Here is a 22,802-nt window from a genome sequence, read left to right as displayed (position 1 = left end):
GGATTCATGGCCAGGGAGGGACTCAGCTGTCGTAATGGAGAGGAGGAGACCCCAACGATAGTCAAGTATTTTTCTCACCTCCACTCTCGATCAACACGTCAAACAGGTCGTCCATGTGCTGACTGGTTGCAGTGGGCACCTGCATAGACAATAAAGACCAGTCAATACCTGCCTCAACGCCTAACAGACCTAGAAGGTCAGTCCAGTGTGTTGTAGTAGGGTGTTATAAAAGCTCTATTACCTGTGCAGCAGTCTGCATTCTGCGCGTCTGTTTAACAGCCTCTTCGTAGCGTGGCGGGTCCTTACTCTTGGGGATGTGGTTTGAGAAGTTGGGCTGGCAGGCAGAAGGGGACTGATGGACAGACAAAACAATGAGATCTAATCCCTATAAGCTCTAAACAACCTATGCGGTTCACATATTCAACACAACTAAATGAATACATGTGGATATAATGCAGCATTTAAACAATACCTTGTTTGTTGAACCATTGGGGACTGCTTGGTTGGACGAGGCCCTGGCAGGGGACCTGCTCCCTGGGGAGGTGCTTAGGAAACACTGGTGGATCTCTGTCTGACCTGGGCCTGCTCTGAACTGGAACCCAGACCCTGAGGTGGTGGTGGTGCACAGTGGGACTGTCGTCTGTAGAGGAATGATGAACGGTGGTTAACACCGTGGTACACACTCTCTCTGGGGCAGGTAAATACTGGTCAACTGTAGTAGTACACACTCTCCCTTAGAAGGCACACAGTGGTTAGACAGGGTACACACTCTCTCTGGGAGGAATAAAAAAGTGTTTATGTATTATTATGTGGTAGTACACAATCTCTAGGGACACAATAATAGGCATGGGGTATCAGTGCAGTGCAACACAAAGCAGTGTGCAGTTGCTGTTGCTAATTCTGGCTGGCTGTTGATTCGGCCCAGTGCAGCTCTGCAGACCTGGATTCAAATAGTATTTGACATCTTTCAATTAAGTAGTGTTTGCTTGAGCTTGCATTTGAGTGACAGATGGACGGAGTGTGCACTTTTGGGACTATTCAATTGGTTTATTTTTTGTCAGGCAGGCCCAGTCAAGCACAGCTTAAGTATTTGAAGGAAAACAAATTTGCACCCAGGTCTGGTCCTATAGAGACTAGAACAGACAGCGTAGTCTAGTGTGCTGTCTGCCTGGCCGTCAGTCAGCACCTGCTCCAGTAACCGGAGCTTAGACAGGCTCCGGCCCTCCTTTTGATGTGACTAGGAGAGGAATTCATCACCCTGGCCAGGCCTGCTATTACCTTGGCAACACACTAGATAAATCACCCAGAGAAGAGAATATTAAAGAAGTTGGAGAGGGAGACTCTCTGCTTTCAAAACACGGCTAATGCCCTAATAAATGTGATTAGGCCGGCCCATCACAATAGAATGTAACCAGCGATTTATAAAGTGTCTCTGGAAAGGGTGTTATCCCAGAAAAAAGGGCACAAAAACAGGATGTGCAATTTATTCAGTGGAATAATTCATCCACAGACAACAATTTATTTAGTTATGGTTTGGTGCAGCACACAGCCCTTGGAGAGTACTATAACACAATACACAGAGACACTACAATACAGGTGGGTAAAATGGTGTCTGCAGACAGTACCTTGGGGAATATCCCACTCTAAATATGGGATTGGAGTAAATTAAACCATAAATTCTCACCTGTGCCATGGGTTGGGTCTGGGTGGTGTGTTGTTGGTGGGGTGCTGAAGCCTCTATTTTCTGGATGAGGCCTGGAGCTGTAGTGCTAACTATGGTCTGCAGGACCGGCTCTCTGACCTGCAGCTTAATGCTGTTGTCCGGTAGCTGGATGGTGGCTGTGCTGGTGGGCAGGGAGACAGGCAGCGGGATCTGTGTTCCAGGCTGGCCAGACAGCGAGGTCTTAGGCTGGGGCTGTCTGAGGACATGAGGCTCCTGCTGGTGGCTGATGAAGAACTGAGGCAGAGGGGACGTCTGTACCTGGCCTGAGCTGTGCTCCTCCTGTTTCACCACTGCTAGTGGGCTATGTGTAGAGGCAGAGCAGTTTGAGGCAGCCCTGCCCTCTTCTTTGACCTGGGCCAGGGCCATGGGGGCTGGAGGGCTGGGCTGACCCCTCTTCTCCCCCTCTAGCTGCATCTTCAGCTCCTCCACCAGCCTCTGCTCCTGCTCCAGTTTCCTCATCAGCTCCTCGATCTGACGCTCCTTCTCGTGCAGTCGCTGGTCCTTCTCTGAGGTTCTGGTCTCCATTGGGCTGTCCTCCAGGCGGCCTTGGTGGGGAGACAACCCAGAATGAGTGGGCCGAGCTGGGGAAAGAGCTCCTGGCATCCCAGCCTCCTCCATGCCCAGGCTGGAGACCTCCGAGGCCACGGGGGACACAGGAGGTGTGGAGCTCATGCTCTCAGGCTGTGGGGCCCCTGTGTGGCCTGTCAGCTCCATGGCAGTGGCAGCCTGGCTGCTGGGGATCTCCTGATAAGGCTTCAGTCTCTCTATCAGGTCAGTCTTGGTGCCAGACACCGGAAGACCTCGCAGTTTCAGCTCCATCTTCAGCTCAGCTACCTACCGGCCAGGGATAATGAACAGTCATGAGTCATCATAACAAAAGACAAGCCCGCTCACTAAATCTCCATACAACATGTCACTGCCTAGGGGCTGTGCTCTGCCCTTTAATATATCTATCATATAGTGAAAATCTGTTTGTACGGAGCAGGAGTGAGCTTCACCTTCATTTCGTCCAGGTTGGCAGGTAGGACACCAGGCTTGCGGTTTGTCAGAGTCTGGTTAGACCGTGCTGGGGCAGCGCTGGGTAGAGAGACCACGATGGGACTGGACAGACTGCTGCCACTCAGAGACATGTTGGAGCAGCTGTTCTGACCCTCCATCGACCTGTAGGAACACAGACAACGGGAGGAGGGTTTAGTGTTCGGATGGGAGAAAGAGTTTCCTGTATGTCCCATCATTCGCAATCAACAGTCTCCGTCCGGGACAATGCACACAGGAATACTATATATCTAAGCCAAACAGAAGCTGTGCAGGAAACAGATGTGGCAGATTACATCACTATTATCCAGGTGTGGACTTATTCTGTTAGGGAGGATTGTTTGCTTGAATCACATTGTTCAAAGGAAACAATGTTTGCCTTCCAGGTGTAGTGATGATGTACTAACCTCCCTCAAAACAAAGCTGTCAAAACTGCAACTAGAATGTGAGGGCTAGCCACATTATTTGGCCTACAGTATGCAAGCTGCGGTAACACATAACATCCCAATGTCCTTTTTACAGCGGGACATACTTGAGTGGGGCAGGCAGGATGGTCTGGTAGTTATAGTGCTGCTGCTGCTGGCTCAGTATCTGCAGCTGGAGGAACTGCTGCTGCTGATGCAGGAGCCTGGCATAGGCTGAGTCCATGGGGGCCTCGTTGGCCTCCTGTTTCTGGTCCGGGGGGATGTACTGGTGGTACTTTAGCTTCTTCACCCGCGGCTTGGGATCCTTATTCTTCTTACTGCGGCTCTTGTCATTGGGTGTCTTTGGTTGGCTTTGCTGCACAGGGGAAAAGAGGAACGGTTACAACCTACTGGATACTATCCGGGAGGAGCAGTGAAACGTTTTCACTGAAAACTTCAAAGGTTCATCTCACGGAGTGGATTGTGGACATGTTTAGTGTTCTAAAAGCCTGTTCTGACGGTTATGGATAACGTCTAAACATCTTGCCTGTATTGTGAGGCTTGTACATTAAATTGTGCAGTATCAAATGAATAGGTGGGACATTGTGATAACGCCCAGTCAGAAAGACAGGATGGGGAAATGGAATGTGGAAAGGGATGTGGGGTGACCCTTATTGTTCAGTAACTAAATTACAGGATACACATTAAATGGCTTGGCATTTGAGAGGTAGATGCAAGCCATAAAAATATCATAACACCAATTGAAGTTGGTTTATGCAAACACACAGCCCCGAATGTGTTCCTCCCTGTTCTTCAACACGGGAGGGGCAGAGCTCAGAAAATATTCATTTGCTTTGAGTATAAAGGATTGTGACAAATGCCCAAGTTATTGCTTTTACTCCCTTGCTTCCATCCTTTATGCCCTGAAGGCTAAGAGAAAGCCTGTCACTTAACCTTAATTGAAGACTGAGAGCGGCTGGCAGTTTAAGCCCATGGATTTGTGAAAAACTCCTCCAGGCCTTGTTGTGCTTTGAACCACATTTTGAATTGGCCGAACCATCACTTTCGACTGGTCTCTGCCTGCACTGACGGGCTCATTCACTGTGACCGAACACAGCCCCAGTGTTTGTCCTCCTCTGACTTCTTATCTCTGAATACAGTTCCAAAGGAAGCCGCATGAAAACCACAGCAGATCAGAGAGAGAGAGTCAAATATCAGAGGTGACTTTCATGTTTACGGGGTATGTAGGAAAAGCTTGTTCAGCTAACTGGGATCACCAAACAACCAAAACATCATCATTGCTGAAATAAATAGCTTTCTGTACCAAGAGACAGAAAAGTTTGGTTATAGCTTTAACGTGCTCAGATAAACGCTATAAACAAATGTTTGTTTAATATTTGCATTGAATGTACATCTTACATTGCATGATTTACCATACCTTTGCCACAATTCAAGTACTCTCCATCATGTGATATGACGTCACTTTCTTTCAAGTTTGTGGCTCACCTTTACTAACATGGGCCCTGGCTTTGGAGGGACAACAATGGCGATTGGCTGAGGCGTGGTCACCAGGCGATTGTTCTGATGCTCATTGGTGGAGACATGAGAGAAGTTGAAGAAGTCTGTTGTGGACTGGGAGGTAGGTGGGCAGTGCTAAGATAAAGAGACAGATAGAAACCACATGGCCCGTTCAGTAATGAGGGGAACAGAGGCCTGTAAATCCCCCTCCCACACTAAGCCACAAGGGCAGAGCTGGAAAAAGACTAACAAAAGATGGATGCCGTCTAACAGAAAAAAAACAGGAGGCAAATAATATTTTCTAGCAAGCAGAATTTGATATTCAACAGGCAGGTGCCCTGGGAGACTGTTATTTAGGCCCAAAATATAGAAACAAAATATTAACACTGTTAGTGATACCATAACAACACAATTTAAGATGGGTATTTCTAGGTGGTGAGGTATGGCGATGGGACCTACCTGCATGGTGATGGAGCTGGTCGGTGGGGAGGTGGAGAGGGCAATAGGGGCTTCTGTCACCCTGGGGGTCCTGGGGGAGGGTGAGGGAGCAGAGGAGCTCTGGGACTCCTGGCTGGCCGGCTGCTCTGGGGACAGGGCGTCGCCGCTGTCCTCGTCAAAGTTGTACACATCCAGTGTTTTCGTCTTGGGGAAGTCATTCTCCACCTCACCGTCTGCGGGATCTGCAACGTAACACGTGCAAAAAAACAGCTTATTAATTACAAGTAGACAAATGGAGAGAGGTTTGTACGAAGTTGTTTCTCATGGTAGTCACTGGAAATGTATCAGTGCTGTGTTAGTCGTAATAGGCACTTTCAGAAATCTACACTATACAAATATGCAGGGAGTGGGAGTTGAATGAGTTACTTCGCCCTTAGCCTGGAAATAATAATGTATAAAGTCAAGAGTGTTCTCTACCGGTGACGCCGTCCTTAACGAGGCTGGGTTCCACAGGCAGAATGTTCTTGACCACCAGCTCCATGGGGCCGGGTCGCTGGGCCAGCTTCTCATTGAGGTCATCAGCCAGCCTGGCTCTCTTCAGCATCATCTGAGTGGCCTGCAAAGAGGGCTCCACATGGGTCTCTGTGGGACAGACAGCAAGTCATCAGTAACTGCTAGTCTACCTAGAACTCACAACAGTACTGTTCTACTACTGTGCGTCTCACAGTGGAGACTGTTTAAGGTGGTATGTCCTCATACGTCAAAGACAATAAATCAGACAACTGATTGTAACATCTCAAGTTGTGAATATTTCATGTCCTATGGATTATATCCAATAGGGAGGGGTACAATTTCACAGGATCCTTCTCTTCCATCATCTCTCTTCTGAGAGCTAACTTGGCCAGCTAAACGTACATATACTTTATGTTGGTAGCTGAGTATGCTCCGTATCATCTGTATTCTCTACAGCCTATCATAAAGCATACAGTACATGGCAGTGAGGTTACCTTGCAGGATGTGCATGCGGACCAGCTCTGAACGTTCAGGTCTACTGCGAATTTTGTGCTTCAAGAAGTTCTCAGTCTGTAAGAAAACAACATAAAACTACATTTAATCGAGATGATATGGAATGGCATATGTATGTGATGATGTGTGTTTATCTCAATGAAGTATAATGAACACTAGTGCGAGTGAGATGAGTTTGTGAGGTCTTACCCTGGACCTCTGCAGGCTGCGGATCTGTTCGTGGAAGGCAGCAGGGCATTTCAGTGCTATGGGAGGGAAGATCAACATCATGTACAGTGAGCTCCAAAAGTATTGGGACAGTGACAATGCTTTGTTGTTTTGGCTCTGTATGAAAGTATACAATGTGCAGACTGTCAGCTTTCATTTTTAGGGTATTTTCATCCATATCTGGTGAACCGTTCAGAAATTTCAGGAGTTTTTGTACATAGTCCCCCCCCTTTTAGTAGACCAAAGGTATTGGGACAAATTCACTTATGTGTATTAAAGTAGTCAAAATTGTTATTTGGTCCCATATTCATAGTACACAATGAATACATCAAGCTTGTGACTCTACAAACTTGTTGGATGCATTTTCTGTATGTTTTGGTTGTGTTTCAGATTATTTTGTGCCCAATTATTGTTAATCAGGGGCAGCAGGTAGCCAAGTGGTTAGAGTGTTGGGCCAGTAACCAAAAGGTTGCTAGATCGAATCCCATAGCTGACATTCTGCCCTTGAACAAGGCAGTTAACCCCCTGTTCCTAGGCCGTCGTTGTAAATAGGAATTTGTCCTTAACTGACTTGCCTAGTTAAATAAAGGTATAAAAAAGAAAATAATAGAACATGTTTCTAAACACTTCTATATTAATGTGGATGCTACCATTAGTACGGATAATCAGGAATGAATAATGAGGAGTGAGAAAGTTACAGACGCACAAATATCATACCCCCAAGATATGCTAACCTCTCAACATTATACCTCTAACATTTTCACTCATTATTATTTATGATTCATTCAGGATTATCCGTAATCATGGTAGAATCAACATTAATGTAGAAGCATTTAGAAACATATTATATTCTTATTTACAATAAAAGTGACTGCAAAATGACACAATACATTATTTACCATGTATTTCTATTGGGCACAAAATAATCTGAAACACAACCCACAACCAAAACAAACAGCAAATGCATCCAAAAAGTTTGTAGAGTCACAAGCTTGCTGCAATCAGTAATATGGGAGAAAATACTAAACTTTTGACTAATTTAATACACATAAGTGAATTTGTCCCAATACTTTTGGTCCCTTAGAACAGGGGGCTATGTACAAAAAGTGCTGTCATTTCTAAATGGTTCACCCGACATAGATGAAAAAAACGTCATATGAAAGCTGACCGTCTGCACCTTATCCTCATAGTCATTGTATCATTTAAAATCCAAAGTGCTGGAGTAGAGAACCACAACAACAATAAAATGTGTCACTGTCCCATTACTTTTGGAGCTCAGTGTAACTACCCATAACTTCTAATGGGTAAAAAGTAAACTCGTCCTCTTGAAAGTTCATATTTGAGACATGATGTAGTTGAACTTGATGACAAGCTGACGACAACAAGGGAGAGACAATAATGTGTGTTATTCCTTTGGAAGAGAGGATGACTTTGCTACTACACAATAGCTGACGGGAGTAGGACAGGATGTCTCTGAATGCTCCACTCATCCAACTAGTGAGACAGTCAGGCCGAGACTTTGATCTCATCAGACACACTTATCCTGCTGTTGGCACGGCACCGCTACACCCATTAGTCACCTCTAGCTAACACAATCCCTGTTTGCTCTCTACACACACACACTGAGGTCTGAACACACACTGACCAGTGGTTCTTCTTAGTCAGAGGGAGTGCGTCAAACTCAGAGGAGCAGAGCTAAGCATTCCTAAGCGTCACCCAAGCCCTGGCCTGCATACCTATTGTAAGTCCTCTGTGTAGGAGAACCAGAGCGATTCACCCAGTGTCGCTGGCTGGGAGGTTCCTGTGTTACCTGTGCTAGGGCCGCAGTGGGGGTTACTGACCTCCTGCGCAGGCCCTGTCGCTGACTCATACAACTCTGTTTGTGGAGCCTAATAAGAGGAGCTTAGAGTCCACATGGAGGAGGCCTCTTAGGGCTGGACAAGACAAAGACAGAGCACACTCCCAGCACTGAGAGGTCTCTGGTCTGGGGCTCCTGCAGCTCTAGCCTCCAATCACTTAGCTGCACCACTGTTCTCTCTCTCTCTCTGTGTCTGTCTGCTGTTTGATTTCTTATCAGTCTGTCTGCTCTAGTCTGCAACCCACTGGCTCCCAGAGAGACTGATCCAGTAAGGGCAGCAAGAGGAAGGATTCTGCACCTCTTTGCTGACTTTGAGAGCCGGGTGTGGAAGTTTTCAGTATGCCTTTTGGTTTCTGGTATGCCACTGGCCACAGATGTATGCCTCACTGTGGCTTAAGACCCTGGGCCATTCAGAGTATTTATTTATTCTACAAACATCATGACGAGGTTGTGGTGGAGGGTGGTCGAGACATCAGTGGTGGCAGAATTCCACTCCTGTATGGTTGTCATAATAGTAGCAAATCAGACAGCACTTAGTTCAATCTATGGTATTAATTTAGGTAATAATTGTATGATATTTTCTGAGAGCTTTCTGGAACCAAGACCCACTTTAATGACTGTGGTGTGGGTGCAGTTATACTTGTTCTACATGCCAGACCAATAACCTTAACTCTGGTAGAGGTGAGTTACAGTATATTAAATCCTTGGTGGTTTGAGAGTGGCGGTGCCCAATGCTCAGTGGTTATACTCACGTGGCATGATGCCCTGCTCCACTAGCTGCTCACGGGTGCGTCTCTGCTGCAGGCGGCGCTGGAGGACTGTGGGAGAGAAGCAGAGATGGGCATAGGTTGACCTCTAATCTAACTAGCCTGGTAGGAGTTAGGAGTTAGCAAGACAGCCTAATTCGACTCACATAAATGGACAACTTTTACATTTTAGCAACTTACTACTTTTTAACTACTTAGCTAGCATGTTAGCTAACCCTAACCACTAACCCTAACTCCTAACCTTAATCCCTAGCCTAGCTAACATTAGCCACCTAGCTAACTTTAGCCACAACAAATTGGAATTCCTTATAAAGAACATTGTGTACTGGACACGATTCTTTATGAAGAAGAAAACTGTGTCATGGACCCGAAAAAAATTGCCGAGTCACCAATTTGTGTTGACACGCCACGTCACAGCACAGCCAGAACAAAACAGGAAGCCCTGTCTGTTCCTCCACCTAAGACATCCTATAGAGACAGCCTACATACTTTCTCCATGGTTAACCTAGACAACTAGCAATAACACTCTTCTTGACACTGAGTTTACTTTTGAGCGATGACATGGGCTTTACAAGCTCTCTTCAAATAAAGTGAAGACAAGGACATACTGAGGACGGACTGGAATGCAAATGCAGAGGTAACTTTACATAGATGTTCAACTTGAAATACAAACATAGATAGACACGGGCATGGGATGAGTCTTTCTCAAGTACCACTGTAGAAATAACAAACCCTGAAGACCAATTACAGGGCAATGTTCCTTTGTCCGAGTCACCTCTGAGTTGGAGATGATGTCCTCCCAGGACTGAGTGAACACGGTCTCTTTTACAAGTGCCGCCCCATAAAAAGTGAGATGTGTCGTCTTGTTTTGGAGCGGTAAGCACTGATCCATGAAGTCCTTGCAACATAAAAAGACAAGGACTCTTATGCAGGAGGCTCCAAATCCTTGGACGGCACCCAATGTTATTTTTCCATCATAATAAACTGCAGTGCGGGCCCAGTTTACACATGTATAAACAGGCGAGTGTGGACGTGTTATTTCAGTGGAATAACAGTGATCCTCAGCAAAAATATTTGAAGAGGAAGGTGACGGTTGATGGTGACGAACGACGCGGCGCTGTGAAGAACGTTGGGGCCCTTATCGTCACCAAGGCACTGTGTTCATAGTGAGGTCGGACTGCTGCTGGAGTAGACTGCTCATTGGCTATGGCCAGATGGTCAATGCACAGTCAAACACACACATACACACTAAACACTACATACTACACACACACCCAGGCCGGCTCTGCTCTAGTCCCCTGGGACAGTCACTGTGTCTTACCAGGCCAACGTGACTCACTCCAGCTAAAATAAACTGGGCAGCTGTGAGAAGAAGGCCTGGGAACCATGGAGTCTGGAGGTGGCATGGGGGTGGGGGCCGGGACTGGACTGGAACCCAAAGCATTGTACAGAGTGGGGGGGACCCGCTCCCACTGGTGGACAGAGGAGCACAGAGAGTCCCAGGGAGCCAAGGCAGGGGAGCAACTGAGTCCATTCTCAGAGCCCCCCATAACTTTAACAAGCCCCCTGCGCCTCCAGGGCTCAGAACACTGTGTTCCTGCTCCCTATCCATGGTTCCCATTACACGTTCACACCAGGGTCAGGTTAGCATTTTTTGTCATGAATCTTGTTCTGGAGGAAGTTCTACAGTGGCCACTAGCTGGAACAGCCACAAAGACATCAAATCAGATTTTGACCCTAACTTTAACCACACTGCTAAACCTAATGCCTAACCCTAACTTTAAATTAACACCAAAAGGCTTGTGTTTGTTTCCATTCATTTTTACAAAATTGTGACTTTGCAGCTGGCCTATCTAAGGGGGAAATCGCTCAGTGCTGCCTCCAGGACAAGATTCATGACAATACACGTCAACCTGCACACCAGCGGGGCAGCGACACAGAAAGATCATTCTGGAAGATAGGAGAGAATTACCATTGGTTGGTTTCAATATTCATGTTACCCACTTTAACTCGACTGGAAAAGAATGCTAAAGGATAATTGACGATTTTTGAGAACAATACTGCCATTTCAAATTGTTATTCTTGACATCAACGTGGCAGTACAGCCCATGCCTGAGGTGCTCCTTACATTTGTTTGGCTGATGTCAATAGTGCTGTTCTTAGTGAACCCTGTGTGATGCAAGTCGGCTGTACTCCCCTGTTCTCCAGCACAACATAAACAGAGGTACTTCACAAACCTCAGAGTGTACATAGGCTTTACTAATATCCCTGTCTCCTGATTCTATCTCTAATCCTCTGCCTATGTTTGTCTCAACAAAACTAATCTCTGGACAAAGTCTACCATTAGATCTCTTGTTCTGACTTTTTCCTAGAAACACTCGTTTCTGTGTAAATATAAAAGAGAATCTGTTTTGTTACGGCTACACTGTTATAGAGACAGTCGGACACTGACATAAGCTATGTTGACATTACTACGGGAAATATACAGTATTCTCCTTGCAGCTCAGCTGTGCTCCGTGCTCTTGCAAATGCTCATTCACTTGATGAGTCAGTTTGATGTACTCTCGAAGATAGATAAGGAATAAAACATTGCCAATAAATTCAAACCAGATTCATCCAACTCATCCAAGCATGATTCTACACCCATGACCCGAGGGGACACAATACCTTTTAAATATGACTTACATTGAAGCCAGGTAATAGAGTCATATCACCTTTTCTTTACACACCAAGTTGTTCTTTGAAACACCTAATACTATCAGGAGCAGATCACAAACAGAATGTGGAGCTACAGCATTTCCAGGTTTAGCATTTCACTGGGGGCTATTCCCCCCAGACAACATACTGTACAGCAGAATGCTATCGTTCAGGAAAAGGTACTAACTAAGTGGTGACATCATGCTTAGCTGATAGCCTGAGGGTAACACTGAGCTTTGCAGTTATTTGTCATCATAAGAAGTGAACACAGAGTCCTGGGTTTAAGGATCCTAATAATATGATACGCTATATAAACCCACCTCCCTAGTCCCCTCCCTCATTCTGGCCTCATCTCCTCCCTCATTTAGACTTTGCTTGTTTCTAATAGAAAACAACAACTCTTTACACTATTGTGGTGCTGTTAATCCAGTCTCAAACGGATACTGGACATCATTTAATAGCTATTCGTTCTGTAATGCCCTATCATTTCCTGGTGGGGCTCTCTGTCTCTGTCCTAGCCCAGCGTCAAGGTGTTATCATCAATTAATCAGTACAGATTACTCTGACATCACTGCCGTGGGTCAAGTTGATCAAGGCCTATAAGTAGCTGTATATTTCATTCAAGGTAATCACGTTGACTGAAAAGCAGACCTAAACCCATAAAGCCATACACATTTCACTGTAACTCCATTATTTTACTGAGAACTTTAACAACTATTTGCCTTCTAGTGAGAATGTACTGTAGTTAAAAAGTCATAAAACACACAACATTTTTGGAGACAACCGTAGAGGAAACCAAAATGGAAACTGATTTATGTTGATACTGGGCTTCATGCCAACAACGTAGTGATGCTACCTAGCAGAGAGAGGAAGAAAGATTGAAAAGGTAAGTGATAGAAATAAAGAGTGAAAGAAGGAGGAGGGAGAAAAGGAAAGGCAGAGAGAGACCGGGGCACCTGATTTAAATTTACCCCTGCAGACGGCGGGGGTCTCCACGTCGAGGCACGCCATAGAGGAGGAGAGAGCCGGGTCGCTTAGCGGCCGGGTCTGGAGTCCCATGGAGTGATCAGGGCAGTGAGGAACGAGGACCAGCATGAGGGTTTAGTAATGAGGGAAAACACCCAGCTAGGAGTGTATGGTAAGAGAACTGCTTCTCACAGTCTGATACGTACAGTCCCTCCCTCTCTCTCTCTCCAGTCTCTCCAATCTCTCTCTGCCTGTCTTTGTGTTGATCTCAGCGGGAGCGAGTGTGCGCTCACTCATGCTCTGGCTGGGCTCAGCCAGTAAGAGTCAGGAGGAGGAGGGAACACAGACAGACGAGCCACTGTTAACCCCTGCTGGGTCACTCTGCTCAGCTCTCAGTGCTCTGCTCTTTCAACACTAGCCTCATTAGAACTAAATACAATAAGTCAAGCAACTTTAATTATCAAAACAACAGAGAACAATACAACCTTTTGACCAAACCAACTGCTGTCCTAAAAGTCTATAAAAGTAAGTCATACTTTCAACCAAATCATATAGTATGCTAACTACATGCATGTATTGAAATGTCATTTTAACTTCTAAAGTGTCTCACTGAACTGAAGGACTTCTTGTGTCTTTCTTGTCCCAAAAAACATTGAGTATTTGTGACTTTTGAGTGAGAGGATGAAAAGCTCCATGAGAAAACGAGCCGGGAGTTGTTTTTTTCATACCATGTTGTGTCACTGGATAAGAATGACAAAAACATGCTGAGGCCCCTGGGACATCGATGTTTATCTTTGTCACTTTTCCCAGTTGTAAAAGTGTATTTCTGACATTTAGAATTTTTTTGTTATTGCTATCATTTCAATTTCATTATTTCGACTACATCACTACACTCAAAGCACAAGCACATGACATTAATACAATCTTATCTATTTTTTTCATTTGTGTAGACCCGACCGTAGCTGTTGCTGACTAATATTGATATAAGGGAAAAGTATCAATATTTTCTTTTGGATTTCAAACAAAATAGACTAAATGTAAACATTAGAAATAGGGTGTGGTTGCATTCAACCCTGTCTCCTTCACAATGTTGTCTAGGAGAACATATATCAATCTGGTCTCTGTGTCCGAGAACAAATAACAGCAAAGATAAATATCACCCACCCAGAGGAGACTTCTAAAGGGACAACAGGGAAGAGAGAACACCGAAGAGTGATAACAGATGAATAGGTGGTCATTTCCAGCCGGTTAGCATTCACATACAGGAAGTATGAGTCATACGCTTGAAGTCCAGACATGTGTGTCCCTCCCTACTCCCTAACACTGCAGGTTAAAGGGCAAAGGGCAGCCAACATGAACTGGCATGCTGCTTCTATTTCCATTCCAATCCATTTCGCCCTGGTATATTTCATCCATGTCAATGTTCAAGGACGACTTGGGAACACCCCTTAACGTGTTAACCATACAATACTATAAAATGACACAACTGCAAGCTGAATGTCTAGATAAACAGCTGTAGTCATATTATGACACTAACAAAGATACAGACCCGAAAGGAAAATGACTGGCCGGCATCATGTGTTCAAATGGATTAGGAATGCTGCTTAAATGAAAGCAAGCTCCTTTATAGAGCCGGTCCTGATCCTGATTCCATCCCCTGTTGTGCAGGTGAATCCACTACAGGGGTCTTCCTCTTAGGAAGAAAGACAGGATGCAGTCTGTGCTCTAGACGCCCCAGATGCTCCCAGCTCCTGCTGGGGCCCAGGGAGGGAGAAAGAGCCCTGGCGGGGAGGGATTCATGAAGCTCAGACCTGGCCTGCGATGGGATCAATGTGTCTGCAGCCCAGAGCAAGAAGAAAGTGGCAATCAATACAGAGAGTGGCACAAGATGGAGTACCAAGCAGAGACACTGGCCAATGAGAGCTCCCCACTAAAGGTGTGTGTTGATGTTACAATGTCAAGGGCCTCCACAAGCGCATACTGTATGGAGTAAACACTTCAGTCACGGATAGTATGTCGTCCAATGTGCATCGCTATCAATACAAAAATGTTGTGTCCCGTGTATCACGTGGGCTGCATTGGAAATTATTCGTCAGACATTAACCAGAAGAGAAAACAAACAGCGAACTTCCTCTATTATCCTGGTGATAAAAGACATCATAGTCTGAGTCGTAATTCTGAGGGAGGGGCTTGTGAGGGGAGGGTAGTAAGGGTCAGTACACGAGATTAAACTTGGCCAGAGGTCAAACAAATCAAACATCTCCACTACATCAACAAGCCGTAGAGTCCAACACATTTGAGTTTTTCCAGTGTCTGTCTCCTGGGCAGTAAGGTTGGGGTGACCAGTGGTCTCCACTCCATACCCTCCATCCCTGACTGTGCCCTCTCTAGGGACTGGGAAAATGTCAGGGTACCACTCAGGGTGGGTGAGTGCCAGCCTGCCCACCAGACACTGCCCCAGTGCTACCCCTCACTCTGGTTCACATGCCAGGGCAATATTTCCAGACTGGGGTTCTGGCTGTGGTTGTGAGAACCAGAGGGTTAGGAGAGTGAGATAACAGAGGAGATCTCAAGATACTGAAGGTCCACATTTTAGAGAAAAATGCACTGGGAAATATTCGCAAGGAATTCATCATTAGTTAAAAGTTAAACGAGAGGCTCAACCCGTTCATTGACTTTGTTGAAGTCTGTTCATCCGAATCTGCATCTAATTTATCATATTTAACTCATTAATAACGCCCACCTAAAAAGCTGATTTTCTGAGAGCAACCAACAAACAAAACACTTAGTGGCCCAAGGAGAGGACTGACTTTGGGACTTGATGTCAGGAACCGTTCAAACTGTGATTATGTGTTGGCTTCCAGATGCAATTCCAGTCTAATTCCCCACTTCTCTCCACAAACAAATCTCTCTGGAGTGGAGAGGAGTTTGTTTTCTCACTGTCAGGGTAGGCTCGCTCTCTGATGGATGACGTAGAAACCACAGTCTCTGGGTTCATTTCAATCAGATTTCCTTGATTTTTCAGAGCCTCAGAGCTTCAATGCATTTTGAGGAGGCAAGGAATCAAGTACAATTGATTCACCCTGTGTTTTCACCACTTATCCTCCTGATACTAGGTATGCAATTACAAAATTAAAATTAGGTATGCAAAGTGTTAATTACTAACTTTAGAAGCCTTTTTAAACCTCAAATACACTATTCAATTAGCATCCAAGTTTGCATTTATAGGCTAGACCATAGAGTGCCATTTCAGATGCATGCCCTAGGTCAGGGCTGCCCAACCCTCTTCCTGGAGATCTACCGTCATGTGGGTTTTCAGTCCAACCCTAATTTAACACACCTGATTCTACTAATTAGCTGCTCAACAAGACCTTAACTAGCTGAATCGGATGAGCTAAATTAGGGTTGGACTGAAAACCTACGGGACAGTAGATTTCCAGGAAGAGGGTTGGGTAGCCCTGCCCTAGGTGATTGACCTATGTGACTGAATGGTCTACTACTCACCATTCTTACGCTCTTTGAGAGGCGGCAGGCTGGGACTGGGCTGCATAGTCAGATCCTCCAGCTCGTGGGTCTCTGCCTCGCTCCGGAGGCTGGGCACCAGCAGCGCCAGCTGCAGGCTGAAGTCCCCCTCCACTCCCAGACTCCCCTGGGGCTCCATGCTGCAGCCTCAGCACTCCTCAGGAGGAGGAGCTAGGCCGGGTCTCCTGGAAACCAGCAGGGCAGATAGAGCTGCTGTTGTCAGTTGTTGCTGGGGAGATGGGAACATTGTGTCATTTTACAGCAGGAGTTATTAACCATGTGACAAACTTGGCTGCCAATTGAATCATTTCATTTACTTCTAACAGTTGTACTTCTAACAGTTGAGTGCATGGAGATCACGATGGAACTCAAGCAGAAGGGAGCTTGACAATGAAGTTAAAGATTCATGTTCCCTGTTAACATTTAATCAGAAGCTGGTCAATAAGAGTCACGCTAACAGCCAAATTACTTATTTTAACAGATGAATGTACCAGATGTAAAAGGTCTTAGAATATTGTACGGTTCTAATGAGTAATATATTTCCCAAGTTTTGTATAGCATTGGATTCCACTTCCCTTTTGGTCTTACTACCAACACTTCATCAACCCATATTCTGGATGTACTATTTACTATAGAAAAGGTCATGTCCACAAGACACATCTCAGCTTTACTGTCAGGCCAAGAACTGATCACCCCCATCTGATGCAGCCTAAGATTCCAATCTGTCCAAAGCAAGATTGGGTTTGATTGAAGTTAGAGGAAGCCTGTGATCTCTGGTGAACCGCAGCCTTTCTCATTCCTCTGAGAACAGAGAGTAAATCTGCTGCTCATCAACAGACAGCTTTCTATCAATAGTGCAGACATTAGCACCTGCCAGAGAAACTCCCTCAGGGATGCTTTAAAAAAAAAATCCTTTATTTAACCAGGCAAGTCAGTTAAGAACAAATTCTTATTTACAATGACTGCCTACCAGGGAACAGTGGTTTAACTGCCTTGTTCAGGGTCAGAATGACAGATTTTTAACTTGTCAGCTCGGGGATTCAATCTAGCAACCTTTCGGTTACTGGCCCAATGCTCTAACCACTAGGCTACCTGCCGCCCCAATGCTGTCAGAATATTGACGAGACAAACCTTGCCTGCAGTGCAGCTAAATCCTGACTTCTCCTCTTTCCCAGCGTTACCTTACCAAAATGTTATACCACCGTGTACCACCCACCTTATCCCTCTGACTACTTTCAAACGGCACATCACCTTGATCTTAGCTATTCATCCTCTCCTCCTGCAACCGACAACCTTCATCTACCCTGCTAACTTCACTTTTCACTAGAACAGCTGCTATAGCTTCTGTCCCTGGCTCATTTTGACTATCACATCATTAGCATTTCTACAGGACCTTCTTACATCCCAGCTCCAGCCAAGGGACAGATGGACGTAAAACCATATGTTCTACACAAGTCTTTCTGTGGCTCTTATCCCAGAGTAAGAGTGTGATAAGGAGTGTGTAGACAGCATTGTAGAGTTTAGGCTGGGCACAAGGCGTGTGGAGCCAGACGTTCAGATCTAAATATGCTATGTAGAACAAACATTCCTCTCGTATGTGTTGAATAAGGAATAACGTCGGCTCTATGCACGGAATTTCTATCCGTAACGTTGGAGAACGTTTTACAACTGAACGTGGCCCTGTTCCATGTCTGCCAGTGACAGATGCTGAATGCGCAACGTGAGGCAGACTGTGATGCAGATCCAGGCTGCTTAGAAATGGAACCATCATTGGTCTGTTTCAGGAGAACAACCTACAGAGGGGATTCAGGTGTACACAACGTTACCCTTCAAGTGCCAGAGAGTAATATAAAATGGCCTTACCCTATAGCTGCTACAGTGTCTGGCTTCTGAAACCTGTCGTCCAAAAGCAGAAACACAAGACGTCTGAGCTGCAGGGCACCTTCCATCTCTAAAACAAACTCCAGCTGTGTTAAAACTGAGACGGATCTTTGTTGTTTGTTCTTCTTCGTGCATTCCGGTTTCAGTGCTGAAGATAGTCTTGGTAGACTCCCACTGGGAGCTGGCAGACCGGGAGAGGAATGAGACGTGGCTACGGACAATGACAGCATTCTGGGCCCAGTCCTCCCATCTCAGCGTGCACTCAGCACAGCTCCTCATGAGTAAGCAAAGCAACTGTTTAGCACATCTCAGCATTAGCCTGGGTCATTATGGTTCTTCTCTTGAATTCACACCACTAGTACAGAATGTATTTTTTTGAATGTCAGAACATGTGGTTTTAAGGGTAGAGAGTGCAAGCGATGAAAGAATGTGAATATTTGTGTCAGCTTGACGTGTAAACTGATGCTTGGAGATACATATCGAAGTAAGTGTGCTTTTTTTTATTTTGATGAGGGGGGAAATATATATTTAAAAAATCCTAATAATTTAAGTGATATACTGTATGGGATGTCAAAACCAGTTATTTCTAGCACCTTGCACCAGACAGATGTGCCACTTCCCCTATCACCCATTTGACTGTCCTATGTCAGACAGTGATGTCATAAAACATATCAGAAACACTTTCCTCATATAATAGTCAATTCCATCGCAGCGTACGCAAAGACTACAGTTTGCTGATTGATTTATGCAACACAATGGGTTAAATCACAGAGATAACAAAATGATGAAATGATGTGCCATGGAGCCAAACATATCATCCTTCCATCCCCTCCGTCCCAACCCAGAATCTACTCTCTCTCCCTCTCTATAATGTGCTCCAGCCTCCCAGAGGATGGAGTGGCACCAGTCCCATTTCTCCCGTCTGTCTCCAGGGTGTTACGCTGGGTAAAAAGAGAACCAGCTGTGTTGCAGGATGACTCTGGATAAAGACACAGTCCAAAATGGAAATATTGTTATTTATCTACAACACACATTTAAATCTCCATAGTCCTTTGGTATGAGTAGCAGTGCCAGAAAACGTCAGAATAGAAGACGGACAAAGATAGTTTTACACAATGAGGTCTGTGCTCTCTACCACACGAGGCACATTATTGAGATGGGCGAAAAAAATGAGAAAGCAGCTACTTAACTCAGTTGATATACGGTACAACTAGGAGAGGGTTTGTTTGCAGCTAGGAGAGGGTTGGTTTGCAGCTAGGAGAGGGGTTTTTTTCAGCTAGGAGAGGGTTTGTTTGCAGCTAGGAGAGGGTTTGTTTGCAGCTAGGAGAGGGTTTGTTTGCAGCTAGGAGAGGGTTTGTTTGCAGCTAGGAGAGGGTTTGTTTGCAGCTAGGAGAGAGTTTGTTTGCAGCTAGGAGAAGGTTTGTTTTCAGCTAGGAGAGGGTTTGTTTTCAGCTAGGAGAGGGTTTGTTTGCAGCTAGGAGAGGGTTTGTTTGCAGTTAGGAGAGGGTTTGTTTGCAGCTAGGAGAGGGTTTGTTTGCAGCTAGGAGAGGGTTTGTTTGCAGTTAGGAGAGGGTTTGTTTGCAGCTAGGAGAGGGTTTGTTTGCAGCTAGGAGAGGGTTTGTTTGCAGCTAGGAGAGGGTTTGTTTGCAGCTAGGAGAGGGTTTGTTTGCAGCTAGGAGAGGGTTTGTTTGCAGCTAGGAGAGAGTTTGTTTGCAGCTAGGAGAAGGTTTGTTTTCAGCTAGGAGAGGGTTTGTTTGCAGCTAGGAGAGGGTTTGTTTGCAGCTAGGAGAGGGTTTGTTTGCAGTTAGGAGAGGGTTTGTTTGCAGCTAGGAGAGGGTTTGTTTGCAGCTAGGAGAGGGTTTGTTTGCAGTTAGGAGAGGGTTTGTTTGCAGCTAGGAGAGGGTTTGTTTGCAGCTAGGAGAGGGTTTGTTTGCAGCTAGGAGAGGGTTTGTTTGCAGCTAGGAGAGGGTTTGTTTGCAGCTAGGAGAGGGTTTGTTTGCAGCTAGGAGAGAGTTTGTTTGCAGCTAGGAGAAGGTTTGTTTTCAGCTAGGAGAGGGTTTGTTTGCAGCTAGGAGAAGGTTTGTTTTCAGCTAGGAGAGGGTTTGTTTTCAGCTAGGAGAGGGTTTGTTTGCAGCTAGGAGAGGGTTTAACTCAGTTGATATACGGTACAACTAGGAGAGGGTTTGTTTGCAGCTAGGAGAGGGTTGGTTTGCAGCTAGGAGAGGGTTTGTTTGCAGCTAGGAGAGGGTTTGTTTGCAGCTAGGAGAGGGTTTGTTTGCAGCTAGGAGAGGGTTTTTTTGCAGCTAGGAGAGGGTTTGTTTGCAGCTAGGAGAGGGTTTGTTTTCAGCTAGGAGAGGGTTTGTTTGCAGCTAGGAGAGGGTTTTTTTGCAGCTAGGAGAGGGTTTGTTTGCAGCTAGCTAGGAGATGGTTTGTTTGCAGCTAGGAGAGGGTTTGTTTGCAGCTAGGAGAAGGTTTGTTTGCAGCTAGGAGAAGGTTTGTTTTCAGCTAGGAGAGGGTTTGTTTGCAGCTAGGAGAGGGTTTGTTTGCAGCTAGGAGAAGGTTTGTTTTCAGCTAGGAGAGGGTTTGTTTGCAGCTAGGAGAGGGTTTGTTTGCAGCTAGGAGAGGGTTTGTTTGCAGCTAGGAGAAGGTTTGTTTTCAGCTAGGAGAGGGTTTGTTTGCAGCTAGGAGAGGGTTTGTTTGCAGCTAGGAGAGGGTTTGTTTGCAGCTAGGAGAGGGTTTGTTTGCAGCTAGGAGAGGGTTTGTTTGCAGCTAGCTAGGAGAGGGTTTGTTTGCAGCTAGGAGAGGGTTTGTTTGCAGCTAGGAGAGGGTTTGTTTGCAGCTAGGAGAGGGTTTGTTTGCAGCTAGCTAGGAGAGGGTTTGTTTGCAGCTAGGAGAGGGTTTGTTTGCAGTTAGGAGAGGATGTGTTTGCAGTTAGGAGAGGGTTTGTAATGCGATCCCTGGACTCTTTGCCAAGACTAATGTCAGCTTTCAGTGTGTTGTTGATCTTTGATCGATACTCAAATCCCAATGCGTCTTAGTTTACACTCTCAGTCAGCTAAAGTACACGCATTAGTGTTGTTTACAACCAGGGCTGTGCAGGAGATGAAGGACCGCCTCTCTCTTCACTTGAGATGCTCCGGCTGGCCAAATAAACCAGACTTATCGGCGATTCATGTAAAAAAAGATAAAGCGTCTCCAAACTCAGGCTGAGTTCCATTATTAACACGATAGTCTTTTATATGCAAAGAATTTATCGCTCTGCAATGCATCAGCCTGCCTGGCTGTATTCAGTTAGCCAAGTGTGCACCAAGCCAAAAACGTCAGGTGCACCTTTGGCTAGGATGGACGTGTACTGTCTAGATGAATCCTCTTGGTACATGGTCTGTGGTACTCTGCAGGTCTGTTAAATATAGTCTAGCTCTCAAGCCAGTCCTGTTCCTTAGATAGCTTGTTGTTGGCCAAAGACAGACCAGGAACCATGCCATGCCATAACTATGGGGCGTTCTGGCTCCTTGAACAACCAGATGTAGATCATATCAATTGGAATAGCCTGGGTTTTTGTTTGGATAAACTTGCAAACCTTGCGAGGGTTGTTTACTGGATTCCTTTCAATGAAAAATCTGTCATTAGTCATTTCTACCAAAATGTACACATCACTTATCATGAAATAAAATTAACATGAGAAGAGGAGAGAAGAATGTAGCTCTTCAACTGACCTGCCACATCCTTTCCAGACAATTGCCAGAACAAACATGACATTTCCAGTGGATGCCATACTGATGGGTCTAACCTTTCAGTTAGGAAGCTACTTCAACACAACACAACACTCCATCACTGAGATGGCTGTGCAGACATGTACCGTTCCTGCATACCAATAACGGCTCATTAAACTTACAGTATGTGCAGGGCCATAAGCCCCATTACGTTTTTCCTGTACTGCATACTAGGTTTTTCTCCTGGCTGATGCCAAATGTTGTCATGACGAGAAAACATACATTTACACTATGACTTATATTGATCTCATTGGACTGTTGACCCTATGTCCTAAATTATCTTTCACAATGTCCATTTCCACTTCTTTTCCCCCAAAAGAGAATGCCTTTAGACATCAAAGCCTTTTCAGTGTCAAATCCTGAGTGTTGAGTCCAAAAAAGTGTGTAACTACAGAGTTACATCTAGTGAAGTGTTCTCAGGTTACAGTACAAAGAACCAAATCAAGATGAGACCAGATTCAGCAATTAACATGGTCACTTTAGCTTACAACGCATAAGAAGAACCACAGTATAAATAACCAGCAATAACATGGTTGACAAACCCTTTTAAGACACTCAAACTGATTTAAGGCACCACTAGCAGGCTATGGTTTCTCATTAGAGAGACCAAACACTGAAGCAATCCTCTGTCTTCCCCCGAAGGTACATGACGTGTGCTCTAACCAAGTTCAGATGCACTGTGGCAGATAGAATCTGTTGCTCATGCCTCTGCATCACACTGGTGTTTGCTATGAAACAAAGATTTGCTTTAAGTGAGTGAGAGTGAGAGTGAGAGTGAGAGTGAGAGTGAGAGTGAGAGAGAGAGAGAGAGAGAGAGAGAGCGTATGTAGAGCTAAGACACCCACATGTGAAGAGAGTTAGTAGGTCTTGCCACAGCTCTAAGCCCAATTCTGGGCAAATAAAATAAAGGGACTTGTTTTTGGCTACATAAACCACCTGGCATGTTGATACAACCAAGATAAATGCCTAGTTGGATCAAGGCCTGAC

The 22,802-nt window shown here is 45.3% G+C and overlaps 1 protein-coding gene across 6 annotated transcripts in view; it reads right to left on the bottom strand.

Annotated features, from left to right (window-relative positions):
• The window catches only part of LOC110485173 (myocardin-related transcription factor B), a 45,496-nt gene that overhangs the window by 3,004 nt on the left and 19,690 nt on the right, over positions 1 to 22,802 (bottom strand). For 2 of the 6 annotated variants that reach the window (XM_036941046.1, XM_036941048.1), the window contains 13 exons: positions 16,144 to 16,390; positions 8,962 to 9,027; positions 6,334 to 6,389; positions 6,126 to 6,201; positions 5,596 to 5,760; positions 5,140 to 5,360; positions 4,669 to 4,815; positions 3,291 to 3,538; positions 2,722 to 2,884; positions 1,685 to 2,557; positions 473 to 640; positions 242 to 352; positions 79 to 139 (listed from right to left, as the gene is read on the bottom strand). In XM_036941046.1, the coding sequence (XP_036796941.1) occupies positions 79 to 139; positions 242 to 352; positions 473 to 640; positions 1,685 to 2,557; positions 2,722 to 2,884; positions 3,291 to 3,538; positions 4,669 to 4,815; positions 5,140 to 5,360; positions 5,596 to 5,760; positions 6,126 to 6,201; positions 6,334 to 6,389; positions 8,962 to 9,027; positions 16,144 to 16,300 (2,512 nt within the window). In that variant the 5' untranslated portion in view covers positions 16,301 to 16,390. Of the gene's footprint in view, positions 1 to 78; positions 140 to 241; positions 353 to 472; positions 641 to 1,684; positions 2,558 to 2,721; positions 2,885 to 3,290; positions 3,539 to 4,668; positions 4,816 to 5,139; positions 5,361 to 5,595; positions 5,761 to 6,125; positions 6,202 to 6,333; positions 6,390 to 8,961; positions 9,028 to 12,629; positions 12,912 to 16,143; positions 17,158 to 18,024; positions 22,631 to 22,802 lie in introns of those variants that run through there. The other 4 variants (XM_036941049.1, XM_036941047.1, XM_036941050.1 and 1 more) reach the window with 4 other exon arrangements.

The sequence above is a fragment of the Oncorhynchus mykiss genome, chromosome 13 (genome assembly GCF_013265735.2).
Source record: "Oncorhynchus mykiss isolate Arlee chromosome 13, USDA_OmykA_1.1, whole genome shotgun sequence".
NCBI classification, from domain to species: domain Eukaryota; kingdom Metazoa; phylum Chordata; class Actinopteri; order Salmoniformes; family Salmonidae; genus Oncorhynchus; species Oncorhynchus mykiss.
This window is presented reverse-complemented; position numbering and strand designations above follow the sequence as displayed.